The following is a 22,531-nucleotide window of genomic DNA, read 5'->3' as shown; positions in this document are numbered from 1 at the left end:
ATGCTCACTGATCACGAACACATACATTGGTATTGGCATTTATATTTGAAGGTATGCAAAATGATTTGCGGAAATTCAATGCCTTAGTTGCCATTTAAAAAATATCTTATCCTTGTTTCAAGGATAAGATATGTTGTTGTTCATTGTAATTGTTGAATTTCAGGTGAATACAAAAATTGTAATTTTTTAATATGATATACTGTATTACTATCTTATTATTGCTGAGATATGAGAAAATCCTTCCTCTGTACATCTTAGTCCCAACTCTACAAACTGATTTAGTGCATATATAAGCAAGATAATATATTGCTCACATCTTTGTACAAGTCATATTTTCTTTACACAGATAAATCAGTGTCAGACACAGAAACCCACTATCCGCTGTACTGTAGTTTTGGGTTCATCGAACCCGGATGACCCAGCACACGTAGCATGTTTTTGTGCTGCGTCTGTGTGGCTGTGGCGCCCTCTATCGGCGAAACTAATCACTTGCAATGTTCTAAATACAATCATTATTGTATTCATAGTTGAAATAATATGATGATCCATACACTTTCATATGTATTAAATATGACATTCTAACAAATATTTTAGAATGATGTGTTCACGACAAACAACCAGCGTGGCCTCATATTTTTTTCAGGCACTTTCTAAGAGCCCTACTCGATTTTCAAGCTAGTTAAGGACCCCAGGATGTCCATGCTTGCTGAGCGTACGTAAATTTCTTCTAGAGTTTTTGATGACTATTTTCCTTTTTCTTTCAATGTAACAGCATGTATTTCTATATTTTCTGTTCCAGAAAAAAACCACTACCACCTGTCAATAGACTTTGTTCTGAATATATTCAGTATTGAGTACTTGTTTAAGAATTCGAGTTGCCAACATTAGCATTAGCTTTAGCTACATCAGTCTGTAAACACGTGTTGTCTCTGGTATCTTTGAGCAGTTTGTACAGTAGCTTGTCATTTGCTCATTTTAGACAACTTTATTGTCCTTCATGGTCGACTGTTTTTCGACTTTTTAATAACTTACTGTGACACTCAAAGCATAGTCGGAAGTTGAAGTGTCAAACATAGCCTCTGCTCCTGTTCCCATCATGTTGACAGTAGCTGACAGTCAGTGTTCGCACGGACATGAGACCCTAATTTAGGAGTAAACTATTACGACACATTATCAGTTTTATCTTGATTTGAGTTGATTGTACTAACAGTTTATGTCATGTTTTGTTTGACGACTGTTATGTTATGATATTGCTGCTCTCTGTCCAGCCCGGAGGAAACAGAAGTGGTCTGTTGATCCCAGGAACAGCGCCTGGAGCAATGACGACTCCAAATTCGGCCAGAAGATGCTGGAGCGAATGGGCTGGTCTAAGGGCAAGGTGAGTGTTGAGACTCATGTCTGCTGTTGCAGGCTGAGGCAACAGTGAATAGATGAGTTGTTGAATATCTGTGTTCACAAACAAATGTTGTGTCTTCCCATTTCATGTTAAGGGCCTGGGCAGAAGTGAGCAAGGCTCCACGGATCATATCAAAGTAAAGGTTAAAAACAACAACTATGGTCTTGGAACCACTGCCAGCTATGAGGTGAGCACATTTCACACTTACCGACTTCAACCAGTATGATAGTAAATTTTCCAAGGACTAATGCCATATTTCAGATTATTTATTATCAAAAATATTCAAACCTACCAACCTCATTTCATTTCAGTTTGCAGTTCTGCTTATATTATTTATTTACTGGCTGATTTCTGAAGAGCCAAAAGTTAATAACACGTAAGTGTGAATCACAAATTATGAGCCATGCACAGCTGGTGGAACCACAGCTCAGTGTTCCCAATTTGAAGAGGCATGTGGCAGTTTTGGGAACTGTTAGCAAATGCATTTTTGCTTGAATGCTCTAATTCAGTTGAATATGCATTCAGTTGCTAGTTTATTAGCTACACCAAGTTAAAACTAATTCAGTCTTATACCCTAATGTTCCTAAAGAGAGGTGTTTGTGGGAATTTTGAAGGATGCTGTATCACATTATACTGAGAGTTGTTTCTGTCAGCTAGCCTTTTGTCATTGATGGGCTGGACAAAATAATAGAAACACTTGTTAGTATAACAAAACACAGTTCAACATCGCCACAAAGTACATCCTCCAAAATGATCACATAGTTGAATCAGCACCTCTCGAAAACAGTTTCAACAAAACCATCATAAGCTTAATGGAGGGAGGATATATTGCAGGACTGCTGTCCGTATCCACATTTATCTCCTTTATCTCTTTTGAAATCATCTGATTTCGATGTTGGTTCTGTGTTGACAGGATAATTGGATCGCCCACCAAGATGATTTCAATGAGCTTCTTGCTCAACTGAACAACCATCATGGTCAAAACAATAGCATTGGTATGTAAAAAATGCTTTAAGATGTCTATGTCCATGTCCTGCACTTTTTGCAACTTCACCGTGTGCTCTTCAACAGTGTAACATGTTTTTCGCCAATAACACCTGTGACATTAAACCTGCAGTGTGGAGCTTTTGTCTCCCCCATTTGGCAGCAAGATTAATTACACAAACACCAAGATTAATTACACTAACACTGTTTACATGCTTCTGATGCCATAGACACCGCAATACTGCCAGTTGCTGTGGCCAACTCTGTCGCTATGGTTGCTGCCACCAGTCATTTCTTGTTGACATAAAATGCATCAGTCCCCATGCACCAGATTTAAAAACTGGTATGCAGCAAAACTCAGAGGGATTTACCTGGAGGTTGTAGGCTTAATCAGCATTGTGTGAGCTCATTTGGCAAAGGCGTGAATGTAACAGATGAGCATTTGTATGTAAAAGTCCCGCCTTCCTGCTTTAAAGAAAATGTCCTTTGATTTCAATATAAACCCCCCAAAAAATCCCCTCCAGACTTATTAAAATCCTTGAAATGACATCTACTCCTTCTCTTTCGTTTAAAATTCCAAAATCTGTGACCTGTGTTTCATTTCCAAAATGTAACTGTTAGACGTGATGTCTCCTACTTTACTAAAAATTCAATTCCCACTCCACGTGCACTGGAGCCTCAAGTTTCCATCGCCTTAGCTTTGGTCAATTGGCTTCCAAAGTAGTGATGTCACAAATCATGCTTGCTGGGCCAACCTTCAAAATAGGATATTCATTGAGCCCGAACAAACTTCCCACTGTCAGTAGATGAATGTGAAAACAGCCTTCTACCATCAAACTCTGTACATACATCATTCTGCACAGCGAAGCTCAAACATTCAAACTACAGTAAAATACAGGGAGACTTTAAATTTGAATGCCTGTTGGAACACCAAAGCTCACATGGTGTGTTCAAGCACCTCATTGTCCTCGGTTGTGTAAAAAGTTATTTTTCAGTTCTTATTACTCTTAAATTGGTGGGCAGGACGACAGAAATTGTAAAACTACATGTGACCACACCAAATTAAAGTGCAGCTTTTTCCTGGTTGGTTGTTCCACCTCTTGGACAGTAGAGGGTGCTGCACTGCAACATTTTGCAGAGAAAACCTTTGTTTACAGTTACTGTCATACAATGAACATTTTAATTATCAGCGCTCTGGGAAGCAAAGTGCATAAAGAATACTGTTTGTACGACATGTCATTTAGATTTTTTTCCTTATATTTTCTTTATTGTCAACAGAACCACAACCAGAGGAGAAGCAATCATTCAGCTTGGAAGAGAAGTCCAAGACTTCCAGAAAGAGGGTCCATTACATGAAGTTCACTAAAGGTGGGTTTTATCTTTTGGCAGCTCATCGTCTTTTACAGCAGCAGACAGATAGCAGAGGGATAAACAGGAAGACGCTAACTGTCACATGGGGCTCTCTTTTCTCATTGTCAACTGTCATTACACTGATTACCTGGGAAGCTGTTTCTGTAGTATCATGCTATCATGCAACAAACTCAGCCAGACTGCATCAACTGCTCATCACATAGTAAAAGCATGTCAATCTAAAATATTTTCAGGACAACCATGTTCTGATTTAAGCTCAGCACCCTTTTTTTTTTTTTTTGATCAAGCTCAAGTCTGCGCATTAACTTTTTTAGTTCATCACCTTCATACAGTCCACACAGACAGACAGACAGCCAGACAGCCCCCCTGGTTGAGCCTTGTGTGCTTGGCTCATACCACCGATGCTGATCACAGCTCTGTCAGCCTGTGCTGGGTCAGTTGGCCCGGTCAGTGCTAGGGGAGGTTATTAATAACTCTCCCTTCTACTTTCATTACTCCTTTACATGTCAGGAAGTCAAGATTTGCTGGTCAAGGCCAGTACACTGATAGGCACGAGGAGGAATTCAGCGTTCAGGACCACTGGAGACCAAAATGAATAACCACTATCCCATATTTTAATGCTGAGTTGCTTTACTTGGAGCATAGTTGAGTGATTACAGGCACAATTTCTTATTAAGATTGTCAGGGTTTGCAGTAATTCTTTGAGGCCTTTCGCAAGAATGCAAGTCATACTCATCAAATATTAACATGTGTTTAAGTAATTAATCTATTCAGAGGTTCAGATGTACCTCATCAGGTCAGCGTACATGGGAAAACAAAATATCTCAACTTTTGCCTCACCTGGAAGAGCCTTTTATATTTTACGTCATTCAATAGCAACTTCCTGTTTCCTGTTTGGGGCATCTGGCATGTCCATTTACTGCCCCCCTCCCCAAAAACAACACCTCCCAGGGGCTGTGTGACCCATTAGATGACCCTGCCAGATAAAACGTGGCCTCAGTCTCTCCCCCAGACCCCCTGACCCTGTTTTTGTGATCTTAGTTTGGCAGGAGCCAGAAAAAGACCCTGTCCCTGATGGATTTGATCCACCATACAAGGCCTCACTTAAGATATGAAGCACAGACATTAGGGGTGTGATGATGAGTCTTGTTTTTCTTATTTTCCTCCGGACGCTCTCCTTCCTGCCCTCTTTATACATGGAAGTCCTACAACTCTGTATGACAGTGAATTTTCAGACTCATGCAGAGGCACCATCGCCTCAGTTAGTGTTCCATATTCTGTTTGCCACTTTGTTTGAATGCATCCTTTTCCTCTCTAAAGATCACTTCACATTATTTTCATAATGAGGACATGTCACCTAGGCATGATGAGAGTGTAAGATATTATTTGCATTTTGCACAAAAATCCAGAGCGCATCAACGTGTCAGTCCCACCAAACTGATCCTTACTGAATTGCTACTCTTCTGTTTAGGCCTCTCTGTCCTTACGACTGTTCACCTCCTCCCTTCCTCCAGCCTCACTGACCTCGTGCAGAGCGCCACAGTTCATGCCTTTGTTTGTCGTTCACCACTGGACATTTGTGTTGACGGTGAACTTGGGCCTCTTTTATTGTCTTTGCATTAGGATGCACTTGTACCCCAACCTGCCGTCAACTGATAAAGTCTGATCCTGCAGGGCTTTAAGTTCTAATCCATTTGAGGAGATCCTTTCCGTTATCACCACCAGCTGTTTATAAATGCCAGGGGAAGCTAAAGAGCAGGTAGCACCTGACACTACTGCTGTTTGTTGCATGAACACATGTGACATCGGCTCTCTTTCAGTGTTTTCTCAGACTTGCAGAGAGGGAGGCGGTTTCGGTGATAGGAAGATATGCAGGTGGGGATGTTTTCGCTGGAATTCAATCTTAAGCCAGTTTGTGAGTCTGCAGACAGCAGACCTGTCAATTCAACAGTCTTTGGCAACATGACACCACTTCAAGCCGTTTCTTCTCAAAGAGGCTGCAACCGTTGTCATACAACAGAAGGGACGCTGGCACAGCTTGTTTGTCCATAAGTGACTCAAAACCTATAAACCCGCGAGTCCAGTGCTCCGCCTGCCTTAAGTGGTCTGACATAAATTTTCTTTTCACTTTGACAGTGAAGCTGTCAGTTTTGAGCTGCTAATATAGACGGTGCTCTCACAATGGTCGGCGTCAGCTGCAGGAAAGTTTTTTGATCATCTTCCTTCTGTTGACATTGCCTTGCTGTGTCCTGCTTGTGGTCTGGATTGGCACGGGCAACCAAACAGTTACCTGGCAAGCATGTACAGTAACCTGCCAGGCCTGTTTGCATGCTTCCACCGATTGCTCCAATGCCGGCTCCCCTCCCTGTGAAGCTGTTGCCAAGTTAAGGCTTGGTAATAGATTTAGTGTCTCTAAGCTTGTTACATGAGAGGTTGAAAAAGTCATGTACTACTCTCATAGGTCTGGATGTGCAATCTGCATTTGAATCTACCATTAAATACATGATTTCATATCCAGTCAGATCAAAAATATTGTAAGTGATTTTAAAATTACAACCCTGATTTAAAAAACAATGGCATGCTGTGTAAAAGGTAAATAAGAACTGAATGTGCACTCATTTGCAAACCAACCGAAATGTTCCTGAGCTCATGCAGTAACATCCTTTATACAATCATGTGTTCACAAAGTGGTGAACCTCCTCCATCCTTGCTTGTGAAAGAATGAGCCTTTCCAGGATGATCCTTTCATACCCAACCATGATACTATCACCTGTTACCAATAAACCTGTTTACCTGTGGAATGTTCCAAACAGGTGTTTTTGGAGCGTTCCACTTTCCCAGTCTTTTGTTGCTCCAGTCACGACTTGTTTGAAACATGTTGCTGTCATCAAATTCAGAATATGCAGATATTTACCAAAATATGCATGTATTTATTTTTTATTATTACTAAGACAAAACAAGACAAGGAAGATGAGAACAGTAAGAGCAGTAAATACAGTACACACAGCCCAGTGAATTGAATTTCACAGGGAATAACAGAACAGGGTTATCTCAGCTGTCGTGTGCGAGGTGTGTTTGATGTTGGTGTATGTTTGTGTGTGTCAGTTTAGAACATGTCTGAAAGGATTAGCAAATGAACACGTTCTGTTTTATGTCTTACAGACAGCGTCCCAGCTGTTTTGAAATTGGGGAAATATTGTTTGCTTCGTTTATAACCAGGCCAGTCTTGTCTCGTCATTTATTGATGACTGATTGGTTTATTGCTCTTGATATTAAATCTGTGAAACACTGCTGCAAAAAATGTTGTGGCCACAGTAGCATCTGGGAACCTTGTAACCATCTCCCTCTCCACCTCAGTGCCGGCCTCCTCCTTATTCTCTCTTCTGCCTTTTTTTTTTATTGATATCCTGTTCTGGCTGGCTCCCTCACTGCCAGCACCGAGGATTGATGGCCTTTGTTTGCGGGGAAAGGCACCAAAATCTCCGCTGCTTAGGTCCGGGAGTCCACAGCATAAACCAGTAACCCAGTTTTAATTGCTGCCCCCATCTATCACCTGTCATGGCAGCAAGGGTGGTGGTTGATGCAGAATTTAACTACAGCTCTCCATCCTTTGCTCTCTGTGGTTGGCTTTATCACAGTCTTTGGGCTTTTAATAACAAAGCACATCACATCTGTATGTGTATTTCTCTGTAGAGCCTCTGCTATTTGTTGGTCTGGTTTAACTAGTTATCAGTGCTGACAGTTGTTGCCATTTCATCCGTGTCCTTGGAAACCTAACACTAACACTTTCCACTGCAGGTTAGCAGCGGCCAGGCTTCACCTCGCGTAATGGCATTCAGCCACCTTTTGAATGTTTGTGGGAAAAGTAGCGTTAAGCTCCTTTTTTATCAGAACACTGTTATTTGCACTTTCACCTGAAAGCCTGGGAACCTTTGACAGGTATTTCCTCATCCAAACAGCAGAAAGGTCAGATTAGGTATAATTTTGTGTTTGACCTGAGTTCACTAGATGACAAACAACACAGCCCCTCCCCTCATTTATTTAAGTTTTCAACATACTTTCTTGGTTTTGCTTCTTAGACCTGCATGTGCAGCGACTTTCAAAGCCAAGAGTAGGGGGAGATAGAGGTTTAAAAGCAATAAATAACCAAATGTTATCAGAGCCCCGCTGAAGGAAGAGGATGCAGCTGTACGAACAGGACCCGGGCTTGAGACAGGCGACTGTGTGCTTCAGGAGTCTTTGAGGCCTGGCTTGAAAATGGGAATCCGGAGGCGTGGCGTGGCAGACCCCGTCGTCGGTTTATTTTTCTTTGCCGTTTTATCCCTGGAGCAAGAAGCAGACCACGCAATCCTCCTCTTTCTTTACTCAAGAGACCACCTCCTCCTACCTTCTAACCCCCAACACACACACACGTGCATATACACAGACTCAAAAACATATGCATTGACCTGCAACAGTTACAGGTTGCATATTTAAAGCCGTTTCCCTTAAAATGTCTGCATTTTAATTTGTTGTATTTATTCGTTTATCTATTTGGTGGGTGGGTGTTGGAGAAATTGGGGCTGAATTGTTATTGATCACCTTGGGGTACATTTGGTTGAAAACCCCACTAGTGATGTTGCTTTTGTTTTACGGACTGTCAGTATCTCTTCCATTTTATCCTGTTGTTTAAATTTGCCTTCTTCTTTTGTATTTCAGGAAAGGATCTGTCCTCCCGTACTGAAACAGACCTGAACTGTATCTTTGGGAAAAGAGGAAACTCTGCCAAGGACCAAGAGCAGGTAAGAGATGTCAAGATTATTGACATTATCCACGATTTGCCTTAAAGTTGAAATCAGGCAGCAAGTTTTATTTTCCAGGTTTCCATCTAATTTACCTTATTTGTTTTTTGATTAACCTGCAAACAAAGGCAAATGTAGCATTAAAAAAAATCCCAAATATACAAGAACAAAACAAATTCTGCACACTGATGATCTCTGGCTTTGCAACTTCGTAGATTAAGTTTGTTTTTTGTTTGAGGAAAACACTTCCAAATATCCCCCCAAAAAACAGATATACAATAAAACTATAAACAGCATATAAAACAAATTGATATGTATATAATTGAAGCTTGGCACAGGATTGAAAAAAACTTGAAAGATAAATTAATTTCCATAGAGTTTATGACCAGACACACGTGTCTAGGACATTCTTTTTAATTATATCCACACCAGGACGTATGATCATGAGTAACACCCACAATATAGTATTATACTCCAGGTTCTAGGCAATCAGTCTTATCGTGTCAAAGTGCACTATATCCAGTTACAAAAGATTGTAATGTATATCCCTAATCCAAACTGTAATTTGCTGTTTTTGCAGTGAAACAGTAGTTTTCTAAGCTGAGAGGGCAGGCCTGTGATCTCTGTTAACCCAGCCAATGTCAAGTATGCACCGGGGGAGGAGGTGGCGTACCTCTGGCCATGTGGCACAAGCTTATCTGCCTCTGTCTTGGTAATTAAGGATGACCACTGGTGCTGATGCCTCCATCAATCGCTGCAGCATCACGTGATCCTACTGCTTCTGCAGGGCCCAGCTCCTGAGCAGCCCGTGGCCCTAGATTAGCCATGTCACAGCGTGCGGCTTTAACACCGCCAACAGGCCACTGATGGCAGCAAGAGCACCTAAATCCAGTTAAAGGATTTGCACTCTTAACCCCGCACTCCTCTCTGCGCACTTCCTCTCTTCTCTACTTCTGTCTTGAAGCGCTCACATCAGGTAGTTAAGACGCCGGCAGGCATTATTAAAGGCAAATCAAAATTGGGGTGAGGTGTGCAGAAATCTGAAATGATGACGCCTGCAAAAAAAAAAAAGTTCTCATTTCGCTCTTGGCAGTGGTGGTTGGTCACTTCAAACGTCACTTTGCCATTCGGCGTTATGCTGGCTCTCATGCTTTTGAAATGTAGCTGGCAGGCTCAGACAGGTGCAAGTTTCATTTCAGGACTGTGGGATTATCATTATAAAGACATGAGAAGTGACACAATCAGACACAGAGCATCTATGTATTTTATTATGAATTAATACTTCTTTTTTTAATAAACTGGCATTTCTGGTGTCACAACATCTGCTGACCCCCTTCAGAACCGGAAGGACAATGACAAATGTCGCTTTTGGACTCAGAGACCCAGAAAAGCCTCTTGCTGGCCTCCTCTGTTTATCTCAAGCATTTAGCTTGAAAAAATTGGCATCTTTAAATCCATAAATTGCAGGAGAAAAACCTTCTCTATTCCCCTACAGGTGCCGAGCCATAACATCACAATGGCTGCTTCTCCCTAGCTGATTAACATTGGAAATGCAAGCAATACACACCACCATTTTCTCCCTAATCGTTTGGTTATGGGTTGTTATTTTTCAGCCAGGAGGGACACCATTGACCATATCGAAAACACTGAACACAATTACAATGGCTTCCCACGAGGCCTTGTGTTGAAGCCCAGCAACATCTGAGGTTACTGGGAAGAGGTAAAGAGGGTGATGGACCAATCAAGCTCGAGGCATTGTGCAGGATCTCCTGCGAGTGTGTCCATGACTCTGCCAGTGACCCTCGGCGCACCCTGATCTGTGCTTACAGTACTGTTGCAGCACAAAATATGCTCTGCAGTGTAGACACGTGCAATAATCTGAACACCCTAAAGAGCTTTATGCCTAAGCAGTGACTATTATCAACATTAGGAGCTGTGGTTTAGTGGTGGAGTTGCCTTTCAGCCACCAGTCACATCATCACATCACGCTTGACCAAATCTGGATCGGCTCCTCCAGAACCGCCCTCCTTCCCTGTCAGGAATCTTCACCCGCCACCCACTGCTGTCTCCCCAGCCTCCCTTCCACCAGTCCCCCACTGCTGGGGTCTTCCTTCCTCCCACAGTGATGTGCTTCCTGCTCGCCTCTTATCGCGCCTCACAACGCTCCCTGAAATGCAGACAGGCAGACGCACGCACACGCACACACACACACACACACACGCACTCAGCTGTCCCACATGCCTGTGTTCATCAAAGGCAGCACAAGATGTGATGGAAAAAACTTAGGAGCACACGGGACGGATTATTTACTCATTTTAATTGTATGCAGGTTGCTAATAAGTCTCAACCATTATTATGCTTCACCTGTGTACTGTGTAGCTGTGTGACATAAAAAGTGCAACCATTCAGTAGGCTTAAAAAAAAAAAAGAAGAAGAGAAAAATTAATTGATCGCTCCCTGAAGAATAATTAAACAAGCCGAAGAAGCTTGTCAGTTCCTGCTTCAGTGGTCAGAAAGTATTGGGGGTTCTGCGCCCTACTTAAACATGACAGAAGGGAGGACTTCAAGCACTAACATCACACCTATCATCTATCTGTTTCCATGCACACACACACTTACTCATGTGTCCACTTTATTAAATACACCAGGGCAACCTTTCTCAGTATAATCCAGTCCAGCACACGACCAAGCTATGACCTAATTGATAAACATGTAATTGATTTTACACATTTCCAACAATGGCAACAAAAACTGCTTATAAACCCTCTTAAGGTAGAATTTGTGGCTGAGCAGTCGTATTGAATTGCTGTAGATTGCACAGGTAAGAAAGTGGCCGCTGAGTGTACATACCGAAGTTCATTACACTTGTGCAGAATTAGTTGTTAAATTAAAACCATTATCTGCAAGATCAATGGATGATCTTTTCACTCACAGCCTCTTTCCACCGTACAGCGCAGCCACCTGAAAATATATGCTTAAAACCATTATTTACACTCCCTGACCAGCGAGGGCTCTGTAGTGGTGGTGGAGCACCTGTCCATCTACATGGCTCTCTGTTATCCATCACCCATCCCACGCTTGCGAGCCCCCTCCATCTCCTGCCTCCTCTTGTGCCCCTCAACACAATTACTCACAGCATGACAAACGACAGGCTCTCTCTGCCGAGATATCAAAAAGCCCCGGCCACTTCTAAATGAAGGCACTTTGGCAGCCCTGTGCTCCCCGTGCTTATCGGCGGGCGAGCAGTGCCCCTGGCCATCCTGCGTCCCCCTCTCCTTCCCCCTCCCTCTCCGCCACCGTGCCCTCCTCAGGGGGTTTAGTTAGGGGAGCCACATGGAGGGCCAGCCCGGCTTGATTTATCTCCCTTGCCCCTCTGCCCGGCCACTCAGGCAGGCCGAAAGAGCCGACGAGGCTCCAACGGGCCTCAGCTCGAAAGCCCGGCATTAGCTGAAATAAACCATTCTGCCGCCCAGTGAAAAATGTCCTCTGATTGGCTAATTAATCAGTCAAAGGGGAGCGACGCGGCTTGTGACTTGAGGGACCCAAGCGGCCGACCGCAGAGGGCCTGCTGATAAATAGACTCCCCGCCGATTCATACATCAACAAAAGTTAGTCATTTTTTAAAGCCGCCAGCGCAGATGAAAGGGAGAAACAAGCCGTAGTTTTATTTCTCCACCTACATTCCCTTCTGCGTTTCTTTTTTAGGGTGTGTGTTTTGAAAAAGACAAAATTCAGTTTCATCTTTTTTTTTTTTTCTTTTTTTTTTGGGCAGGGGGTTCTTCCTAAAAAAAAAATAAATCTAGATCTAAAATTCTATTTTTATGATATTATGACTGTAACATGGCCAAACCTTCGTCATGTGCATACTGTTTGTAATGAGTGTGAAATAAATGACAAATTCGTTTGGTCCTGCAGATATTGAGTTTGCGAAGAGTCGACAGCATGATTTACTTATTTGTCATTATCATTTGGCTTTAGCTTAATGTCATTACTGAATGGAATTTTCAGTTTTCATTCAGGATCTTAACACAGAAAAAATATCACATCTATAATGAATTTAGTTTTACAGCCGATAAACAGATCCGATGATTTCACTATTAGAAATATTAATTATAATTGTTTCAACATGGTTCATTAGTTCTGTACTCCCTAAAACCTCAGGGAAGAAGAATGGTTGAGTATAATTTGGTAAAAGGCTTGTTTTGACGTCTGAACCTTCCAGTCAGACAGTCAGTATGGCGCACCCTGCTCTGGGTCAGCGTGACCCCCCGCGGCCTATCCCACTCCCACTCCTGCTCAGGCACAAAGGGCCGAGGATCAAGCCTCATCGGGTGGCACCTGTTGCAAGTTTTTCCTGCCCACGCGTCGTCCACATGAAGGATCGCACGTCAGCGGGGGCTCCCCCGACACCACCGTCTTAAGGAATATGGGACAGGGGCGGCGCGGGTTGGGGGCTCGAGCGTTTGGCAGATGCTTCGGCGAGGCGCCAAGGAGCTGATGGGCGGAGTCGAGCGGTGAAACTTTGCTGACAGCGCAGAAGCAGAATATGTTTTTGGTACAGAAACTGTCTGCAACTCTAGTGCGAGTTTCACAGGTGAGGCTCCTGAGGCCTGTGAACAGTGAAGTGTGGCGGTGTCGAATTGTTATTTTAAAAAAGTGTCTCAATTATTAGTAACTGGGCTGGTTGATACTATAGATAAGACATAAAATTGTTCCATTAACATGACTTTAGCTGCTTTAGTCATTTAAGAATAACGTATCTTTTTTTTAATTTCAGCTTCATTTCATGAAATTAACCAGACTTGACAACTCTTTTACTATTTATAACCTCAATTCCAAAAAAGTTGGGACAGTGTAAAAGGTAAATTAAAACAGATTAAAACATCACCTGTTACCAATCAACCTGTTTACCTGTGGAATGATCCAAACAGGTGTTTTTGGAGCGTTCCACTACTTTCCCAGTCTTTTGTTGCTCCTGTCCCAACTTGTTTGAAACATGTTGCTGCATCAAATTCAGAACAAGCAGATATTTACAAAAATCAGTGAAGCTGATGAGGTCAAACATTAAATGTCTCTGTTCTGTTTTCAGTTGAGTTTATGTCAAACAGGATTAGCAAGTTCTCACATTCTGTTTGATTTATGTTTTACTCGGCGTCCCAACTTTTATGGAATCAGGGTTGTTCTTACTTAGATCACATGTTTTTCTACATGTTGACTTCCATCGTTAGACATTAACTAATGAAGACTGGCTTCACATGTGGTCAGTACTGTATCTATTTAAACATTTGTTTGTATCAAGCAATTTTATTGTCAACTTCAGAGGGTTAACTGTCCTGTTAGTAACATGATTGTTCTTCACTTACTGCAGACTTCCACTGCACAGTATAGTTGACAGTATAAATGAAAATACAGCACCAAAGCAGAATAGTTCTTTTTGGCTCAGATGTCCATCAACTTGCAGCACTGATCTGTTGAAAGGGGATGGTGCTGTAAACGTTGTCTCAGCGTGGTCGGCGCTCTTTGAATGGGCCAGTGCACTCATGCAGGGTGCCGGGCTGATTGTGAAGCCGGGGAACTCTTATTCATTCTCAGATAACATCTAATTGCCTCAAGCGAGAGCTCTCCCTTTCTCGAGCGTGTTTGTTGACAGGCCCTTTTGCTCCTGCCGCTGAAAATATCAAGACCCGCCAAGTAACACCCCCCCCCCCACACTTGCAAAGACACACACATTTACCGCCTACCTCCCTGGCAGTTGTGTGGACTGCTCCCTCCTGGCCATGCCAGCTCGCTGACACTTACAGATTAGCGCAGGACAAAAAAGAAAAAGAGGGCGTCCGTCTCTTAGTTACGGGCCTAAACTAGAATACATGGGGCCTGGGTAATTACCGCCCGGTGAAGCTAACCGCCCAAAGATTTCCAGCCCTCTCGGCTGTTTACAGCCACCGACTAGCGTTTAATCACTGACTCTTTAATCTAATAAATCACAGCTGGGGAAAATAATCACTGCATCTTCCTTCTCTGGGGTTTGGGTGGGGGGGACCCCGACGCTCTTGAGGGGGCCATTGTCGGCAAGCGTTTGCAATGTTAAACAAGCACAGGGCAGTCACGCTGCATGCATAATGTTGTCTTCATTTGTTACTTATGATAAACGTTCTCGCAGCGGCCACAAAGTGCAATTTTTCAAAACCCTTTTTTTGTGTGTGTTTTGTCTTCACTGCACACAGAAAGTATGCCTTTAGCAAAAGTGTTGCTTTGTGGACGCTTCCATGTGTGGCATTTAATGTACTTATGGTACATCATCTTACAGTTTCTACCTTTGTTACTGCGTGTAAATATAATTTTCTGCGGAGGATAAAGATAAATATGAGTATCGCTTTCGTGGCAGTGACATTACTAAAAAGTATTGATGGTCAACCGGAGGGTTTGCTTATTTACAGGGAATAAGGTTTCAGCCTGTTTTTGTGTCCGCCTACATCAGGCTCATGAAGGATGGGCTCCTGGACTTGTGTGCTCATCAGGGAGAGACAGCTGGCTAATCAGGGCCTGATCCATAGACCTTGAGTATCGCCAAATTTATTATTGTGGCAGGACAATGAGGGCACACTCATGCAATTACAGACCCAACCAATATTGGCTAGAAATTATTGAAAAAAACAGCAAGTAATGCAAACAGGCAGTTTTTTTTAAGAAAATAAATGGGCAGCTGCAGCTTTGTCAAATGCTAATTAACATGTGAGCCAGAGGGTGACTTTATGTCTTTGAGTAGTAGTTGGTTAGCCAAACTCTTAATATTCACCCGTTTTAATAACTTTTAGTAAATCTAGAAAAAGTAAACCTGCTAAACTTGCATATGAGTTTTGTCCAGTTTTACACTGTTGTATGAGGTTTAGATTTTTCATGACTGAAACACAAAAGAACCAGGCAACATTTTTCATAATTTTGCTATTATTTTTAAACCTCATACCACCTCCTTTGAGAACTTGAAGGGCTGGCAGTTCATGGGAAGGTTGACCTTATTACCATGAAATAGTCAGTTGAAAAGTACGTTCTATTTACTACAGATGCCCCAGTTTACTTACTGTTTATTTCTAAGCAACAACGTGGTTTTATCTGTGCATCAGGGAAAGCAGCTGCCAGACTACCAATGCATTGCTGCACATTTTACAGGACCTCTGAGTTCTGCATAACAAGTGGATTGTTTGATTTCCAACACTTCAAAAGCACATGAATGAACAATCGGACTTGATTTGAATCAGAGTGAGGAATTTATTCTCACATTTGAAAAGTTGTAAATAACAACTATCTGATATTGAGCCAGATGGTGCTCACATATGTGTGTGGCAGCTACAACTATTAGCAGTGTCCTGTTACAATCCACAGGATCAGGATCAGGATCAGGACAGATCCAGGCATTTGTTAGAGATCCGAAAAGCTCCATTGCACTCAGTTTAAACATTGGAACAGTTTGATGATGATCAGCATAGCAAGTGACTGAGTCATGGAATTGGAACCAAATTACAGCAATCAGTAGTTTGAGCTGAAATGATCCACACTGACTGCGAGGGTCAACACGTGATGCAAACGGAGCTGTGATATTTTCCTATATTTCAGGGACATTTTGCATGTTGAAATCCAGCTCAAAACACAGCACACTGACACGCGTCTCTTTACACATTATATACAGACAGTCTGCAGAGCCATTCAGCTGCCAAGACCTGCCAAAACCTGGATTATTTTACTGATTTAGTTTTTAGGTAGGCTTACTTTTGTGTACTCAAGCACTTAATTGTACACTGAAGTTGAATAATGTGTGGGAAAAAATAAAACAATAATTGGACTGGACTGGTTAAAAGGCCTTGGAAACCTGAATTAGGACATCTCTAAAAGTACTGATTTTGAATTTTATTCTGTCTTTAGGGATAAGTAAACATGAAGTAGCTGTGCTTGCTCCGTAAAGGTTTCGGATCTGGACTTCTCGTCGATTCATTGAAGCTCAATAAATTTCCCTGCAAATCTTGTTGAGTCAGAAAAGTTTCACATGCACTCTGGTGAACCTTCTCCACATCCCTCTGCTGGCTTGGTTGACTCTCCTCCTGAATGTGTTGGCCTCGGTATCTTGGCACCTTGGCACATGTCTTACCGTTGGCTTTCCATCGGCTACATTAGCAGGGAGAGATAGAACTGGAGAGTCTTGAAGGAGGTGGCCTGTTGAATGTCTTCCCACCCTCTCCTTTTCTCTGGGACCCTCTGCGGGCCCTCCCTGTGTTCCCTGCCCAGCCCCAGCCCCCGCCAGGGGAGAGAGCGGAGCAGGAAGGGCCCGATAGCCAGCCAGGCCGCTCCTCTGCCGAAGGAGCCTTATCTCAGAACTGCACACAGTGCGCTGAGCACATCCTTTTCCTGGGTTTCTGGGTCCTGGAGGAGGAGGAGGGGGAGGAGTAGACATGGCTGGATATAGGTGTGTTCTCCAACCCTCCACTCCTCAGCCCCACTGTGTTGTAGCCTGGGACTGCATTTTCAGCCACTCTTCTCTATTCCTGCAATTATGTAAACTGATTTTATAAATTCTAAGTTGTTTGCAGCCTTTCTTTTGCTGTAGGTTTAAAAGGGAATTCTCTGTTGAAGTGCTTCTACTATTATAGGAAATAAACTTTGCTGTTCAGATTTTGGTTTAGCAATTGAATAGTAAAAAAAAATGTAAAAAAAAAAAAAAAAAATCTGTGGTTAGATCCCCAGACTAAACCTGGTGTATATAGAAGGTTTCGCCTTTTGTTGCTTCATCTGACATCAGCTCGATGTGTAAAATGTGGAAAAGTAAAACAAACTACATGAAGCCTACGCTGACCACAACTAAAGACTCTCTGCAGTTGCTTCTAAAAAGACTGAAGTAATTGTCTTTGCTGCAAGGCTTTTTATTGTGAGTCAGTGTTGTGACGGTCCACTTCAGGAATGTAGGAATGCAAATCGGCATTGCAGTAGTTTCATTTGTTATTAAGTAATAAATACATTTTTAAAAATCTGATTCTTAAAATAGAAAATATAAGCGGTCTTGAAAAAAAGGAAACTAAAACTGAAACGTGTCAAATAATATACAGATACTGCAGTGCTAACTTTAATATTATTAATTATTATTACCTCCTCCACTACTTTGATTGGTTTGTCAGCAGGATTCAAAAAAACGACTGGCCTGACGTTCATGAAACTTGGTGAAAGGCTGTAGCACGGGCCAAGGAAGAACCCATTACATTTGGGAGTGGATCCGAATCAGGGGGCAGACACACGAATCATCTTTCACTTTTGTGACTGCTGGTTAAAGCATTTCATCACGAAGCTCGTATCAGGACACACGTCTGTTCTGGTGCGAGGGCATCGTCTCGTGGCTGCTGTGTTCTGTTTGCGCCGACACGCACGCACAAGTAGTAACTGATAATAACCGGCCAGAGAGAATAACACACACACCTGGAAATAAGGAAACAAGATCTCAAACATTGCTGCTGACTTGTCTCTTAGTAACACGTTACCCTCAACAAAAATCTCCAGGGCTGCCAGTGATGCTGACTGGAGCTTTAGGCATATGTCCGTACTATACGTGTGTGTGTGTGTGTGTGTGTGTGTGTGTGTGTGTGTGTGTGTGTGTGTGTGTGTGTGTGTGTGTGTGTGTGTGTGTGTGTGTGTGTGTGTGTGTGTGTGTGTGTGTGTGTGTGTGTGTGTGTGTGTGTGTGTGTGTGTGTGTGTGTGTGTGTGTGTGTGTGTGTGTGCGTGCGCGCGTGTGTGTGTGTGTCCAGCGCAGCACTTTCCCTCCCGTCGGATCAGGGTCTAATGATGATCCCCAGGCAGTAGGGAACGAACCACATACCAAGTTCCAGCCACTTTTCCCTGATGGAGGAGATGTTTCTCAGTCACTCTTCTTCTCCCCCCTTTCCCCTCGCTCATTCACGCTCCCCCTCTCTTGAGAGTAATTTCACAGGCAGTGCTAAAGTGGCCCCCAGCCATCTTCCCAAATCCCAGTTACATGTTGTTCGGCGCTGTCAGCTCCACTCTCCCAAGCAGAGAGGATGCCATTGTGCAGTAACGGGGAGTATAGATTTTCTCTGGGAAGTTGGAAAGTTTTGTTTAATGGCACCTCACCTGAAGGGCCTTATCCCTCTTGTTAGAAGTTGGGGGGCTCTTTCTCGCGGAGGTCTGAGGCGGCGGAAAACTTTTTTGAGCTGCTGCCTTGTCATTTAGCCTCAATCATGTGCTCTGCGACTGCTTCTGAATCCTTTTTAGATTTAATACAGTGTGCAGCAACTCATTTAACACTCATCTGTGTTGTACTCAAAATTTTACACACAGTTTATAGCCCAAAAAAAAAAAAAAAAAACCAGAATATTTGAACCCAGGGTGTGTTCGTCACTGCTTACCATATTAATCAATATATTAGCCCACCAAAACAATGGTTATGGAAATATATTGACTATGAAGAGCCTTTAAGTGGGTTAAGACTAATAGCTTGCATGGTTTCACTGAAGTCCCTGGTGGCTAGTTGAAAAGAAATGACATGTATGTTTTTTATATATATATAGATAAATATAGATACTGCATACTTCAAGCTCCAGAGGAAGCCCAGTGCATATATAGTAACTCAGTCACTCTGCATTTCAGTCTATTCAGGTCCCACAAGACCTGCTCGGATCCGCATCCACATTGTTTCACCGGTCCATCAGTTAGCTTGTCTGTCTCAATCCGTGCTGAGGGTCAAAGTAGTTTAATCCCAATGTAAAAGCTGAAAGGCCAAACCGTGAGGTGACTCGGCACGACGCAACGTTTTCAATTCATCTCTAATCTGTGGGGTTAGAAAAACGCCGTCCACTTCGCCATCTCTGAGGTAATACACGGAGCGGCGGTATTGTTTAGTGCGATTCTCAGGAGGAGCCTCTGTATTCTTCTGGACAAATCATTATGCATTGAGTAGGCCATTAGGAAAATGAAGACAAATGGGTCGCAGGGGTGAGGTGACAAATTGTTCATGCTGTGGAGTTAAAAGGAGCTCAGAGTTGTAAAGTTGGCCCTGTTTTATACTGTAGCCGAAAGGTTGGAGAGATCAGTCGATGACCGGACTGACTCGTGTCCTCAGATTGAAGACCAGACGAGTTTTATTTTATTGCTTCCACTTCCCAAAATGGGCCTGACAGAAAACTGTTTCTAATGTAGTACACTTTTTAGAGGTACACTTGAGTATGCCTTTGACATGTTTGCAGCCTACGGAAGCCTCAATGACAAGTCCCTTATGGATGGCCTCAACTTCAGTCTGAGCAACATGCAGTATTCTAACCAGCAATTCCAGCCAGTCATGGCTAACTAAACTCATCATCAAGATGTTATTTATGAATGATGACACTTACAATAAAGTACACTTTTTATAAGTACTGTGAAATACCTTTTTAAATATTGCAGAATTATAAATTCATTTAAATAGAACTTAACTACATCTATTTAGAAGTAAGGTTTGTCAAACATACTTTAAATTAAGCACAAAAATTAAAACTGTGCTTGTAATGACTTTTCTTTACTTTCGTTATATTTCTAATACAGCAAAGTCTAATCCTTTTTTAACTGGTGAATTACTTTTAATAAATTCAGTGTAATGAGTTGTTTCAATATTTCTCAATCATATGAAATTATTTTCCGAAGGTGATGCTCTGTAGGATTTGATGTCAGAGCACAGCTGTGTAGTGGCACTATGTGAACTGAAAACTCCTCTGCAGTGTCCACACTTCAGGTTTCTGTTGACCGCCTTCGTCGGGCACATTAACTGTTGTCTCACATTAGAACGCTTCAGTAGTGAGCAGCTGTCACAGAGGGGTGGCACTGACACACAGCTGTATGTGTGGCGCTACATCTTGTTGTAAGACGACGATGATAAATGCCTATTTTAAGGTGATCCTTTAACACCTATTGTTACATGAACATCCTATTTTGGCCTCTTTTCACTCACCAAAATCTGCCTGGTTAATCTCTGCATGACGATTGACGATCACTTAAGCTCCTCTGTCCACCATTGTGTGCCGTCTATTTCTGTAGATGCTGCATGAAATCCTAACCTGTCCTCTTATTTGTGTTTTTTTTTTTTTTTTGGTCTAGGGGAGCAACAGCAGTGATTCTCAGGGTGAGACGGGCGAGACTTGTACTCCGGCGTCTTCTGAACTGGATACTGAGTCCATCACCAAGACTGTGACGAGCACGCTCACCATGCAGGAGTATTTTGCACAGCGAATGGCTCAGTTGAAGAAGGCTCGTGGACAGGCCCAGAGTACAGCACCCGACGAGACATCGGGCCCATCGGAGGAACCCAGTCCCACCCACAGCAGCAACGACGATTCAGAGGAGCCCAAAAAGAAAAAGAAGAAGAAGAAGAGCAAAAAGTCAGCAGATCAGCTTGAAGTGGCAGAAGAGATCAGTACTGCTGCTGTTGTAATGGAGGACAATGAGGGCCAACCGCAGGAGCGTCCGGGGAAGAAGAAGAAAAAGAGGAAAAGGGTTGAAAACGAAGGGGCTACAAATGAGAACTGCAGCTCCCCCTCTGGCGTGGAGCAGAACTGTAAGGAGCTGCCTCCATCCAAGAAGAAGAAGAAGGTTAAAAACAACAATAAGGAAACAGAGCTACTAAAGGGACACAGGCCAACAGAGGATCAAACTGTAGAATCTGAGCTCGTTCACAAAAAGAAGAAGAAACACAGAGTGGAGGAGGTGGACGATGTGGTAAAAGAGGAGGAGCAGGAGATAGTAGAGAAGAAATCCAAAAAGGACAAGAAAAAGAAAAAGAAGCATCAAGAATAGGTGGAATTAATAAAAAATGGCCTCCAGTTCCATCAGTCCTTAGAGCTTCAGGGGGACTCGTGTCATCCTGTTTCCATACACATGAGCACTGGGCATGTTCATTGTCTTCATGAGCAAATCAAATGTCTTGTGTTTGTATATTCAATCCAATAACCTGTTTATGAGGAACACTCAGCTACAGTGAGGAGGAAAGACATTCGATCACAATAAAAACCTTGAAGCTGGCCAGTAAAGCCACTGGGATACTCCATTGTTGCAGCGGAGGGTAAAATGCCACGACTTAATGAAGAGTTACAACATTTTGGTAAAAACCTATTTGCTTTCTTGCTGTGAGTTGGATGAGAAGATTGACGCCACTCTCACGTCTGTGTGGTAAATATAAAGTTAAGACCTGTGCAACTCCACATAAATGGAATATGTCATTTCTACACATTTGGACTGATTAAACAAAAATCGTGTGTCAGTTAGGGTTAGAGGTGATGTTGTTGGCAGAGCCAGGCTAGCTGTTTCCACTCATGCTACATGCTAAGCTAACCAGCTGCTGGCTGTAGCGTCATATTTAATGGACAGATGTGAGAGTGGTATCGATCTACTCGCCGACTCTGGGCGAATATTCCCAAGATGTTGAACTCTTCCTTTTAAGATATTAGATGGATCTATTTCTCCACAGTGTCTCAAATGTATGAGCACAGATGTCATAAGCTGACGTACTTTTTTAAATGAGGTGAGAAGAGTGCTTCTGTCTCGTCTCATTAAGTAAAAAGGGTCCAAATAATTGATTTCAAAAATAGCACCAATCAATTCAAGAAAACTTATTTGATGTTTTTTTGAACAATATATAAAAATGCAATTTTACCATCATTTGTGTCTCAGCATTTTATCTGCATTAGTATTTATTGAGGCAATCATAGTGGACTGTTTCTTAACCATCTTTGTCCTGTTAAAGGCCATGGATGCCTCCTGTGAAATGAAGCTCTTCATATCGTTTATTAAAGTGACCCAGAGACTGTTTTTGCAAAATTTGTAAGAACACAGAACTTTGTCGTCTCTGCGATGTGTTTGTATGACGTGACGAATCTGAATGGATGCAATTCAATGTTGTTTTGCTACAAATCTTTGAAAACATCTGTCTGACACATTAAGTTTAATAGGATCAAACCATTTTTAAATAAATTCAAGTAGC

General features: G+C 42.5%; 1 protein-coding gene across 1 annotated transcript; it reads left to right on the top strand.

Moving 5' to 3' along the window:
• Nucleotides 1–679: 679 nt before the first annotated feature.
• pinx1 (PIN2 (TERF1) interacting telomerase inhibitor 1) lies at nt 680–22,531 on the top strand. The gene is made up of 7 exons (XM_041958550.1): nt 680–712; nt 1,269–1,378; nt 1,491–1,583; nt 2,310–2,391; nt 3,659–3,748; nt 8,450–8,532; nt 20,653–22,531. Exons 1-7 carry the CDS (start codon nt 694–696, stop codon nt 21,346–21,348), a joined length of 1,173 nt encoding a protein of 390 aa, XP_041814484.1. The 5' UTR covers nt 680–693; the 3' UTR covers nt 21,349–22,531.

This window comes from Chelmon rostratus, chromosome 18 (genome assembly GCF_017976325.1).
Source record: "Chelmon rostratus isolate fCheRos1 chromosome 18, fCheRos1.pri, whole genome shotgun sequence".
Lineage (NCBI taxonomy): Eukaryota > Metazoa > Chordata > Actinopteri > Chaetodontiformes > Chaetodontidae > Chelmon > Chelmon rostratus.
The sequence above is the reverse complement of the archived record's forward strand: the minus strand, read 5'-3'. Positions and strand labels throughout refer to the sequence as shown.

Excerpts from the sequence above, each read along its gene's own strand:
- pinx1 (XM_041958550.1), top strand. Across the intron at positions 1,584-2,309 it reads GAACCACTGCCAGCTATGAG|GATAATTGGATCGCCCACCA; the intron begins GTGAGCACATTT and ends CTGTGTTGACAG. Across the intron at positions 3,749-8,449 it reads TTACATGAAGTTCACTAAAG|GAAAGGATCTGTCCTCCCGT; the intron begins GTGGGTTTTATC and ends TTTGTATTTCAG.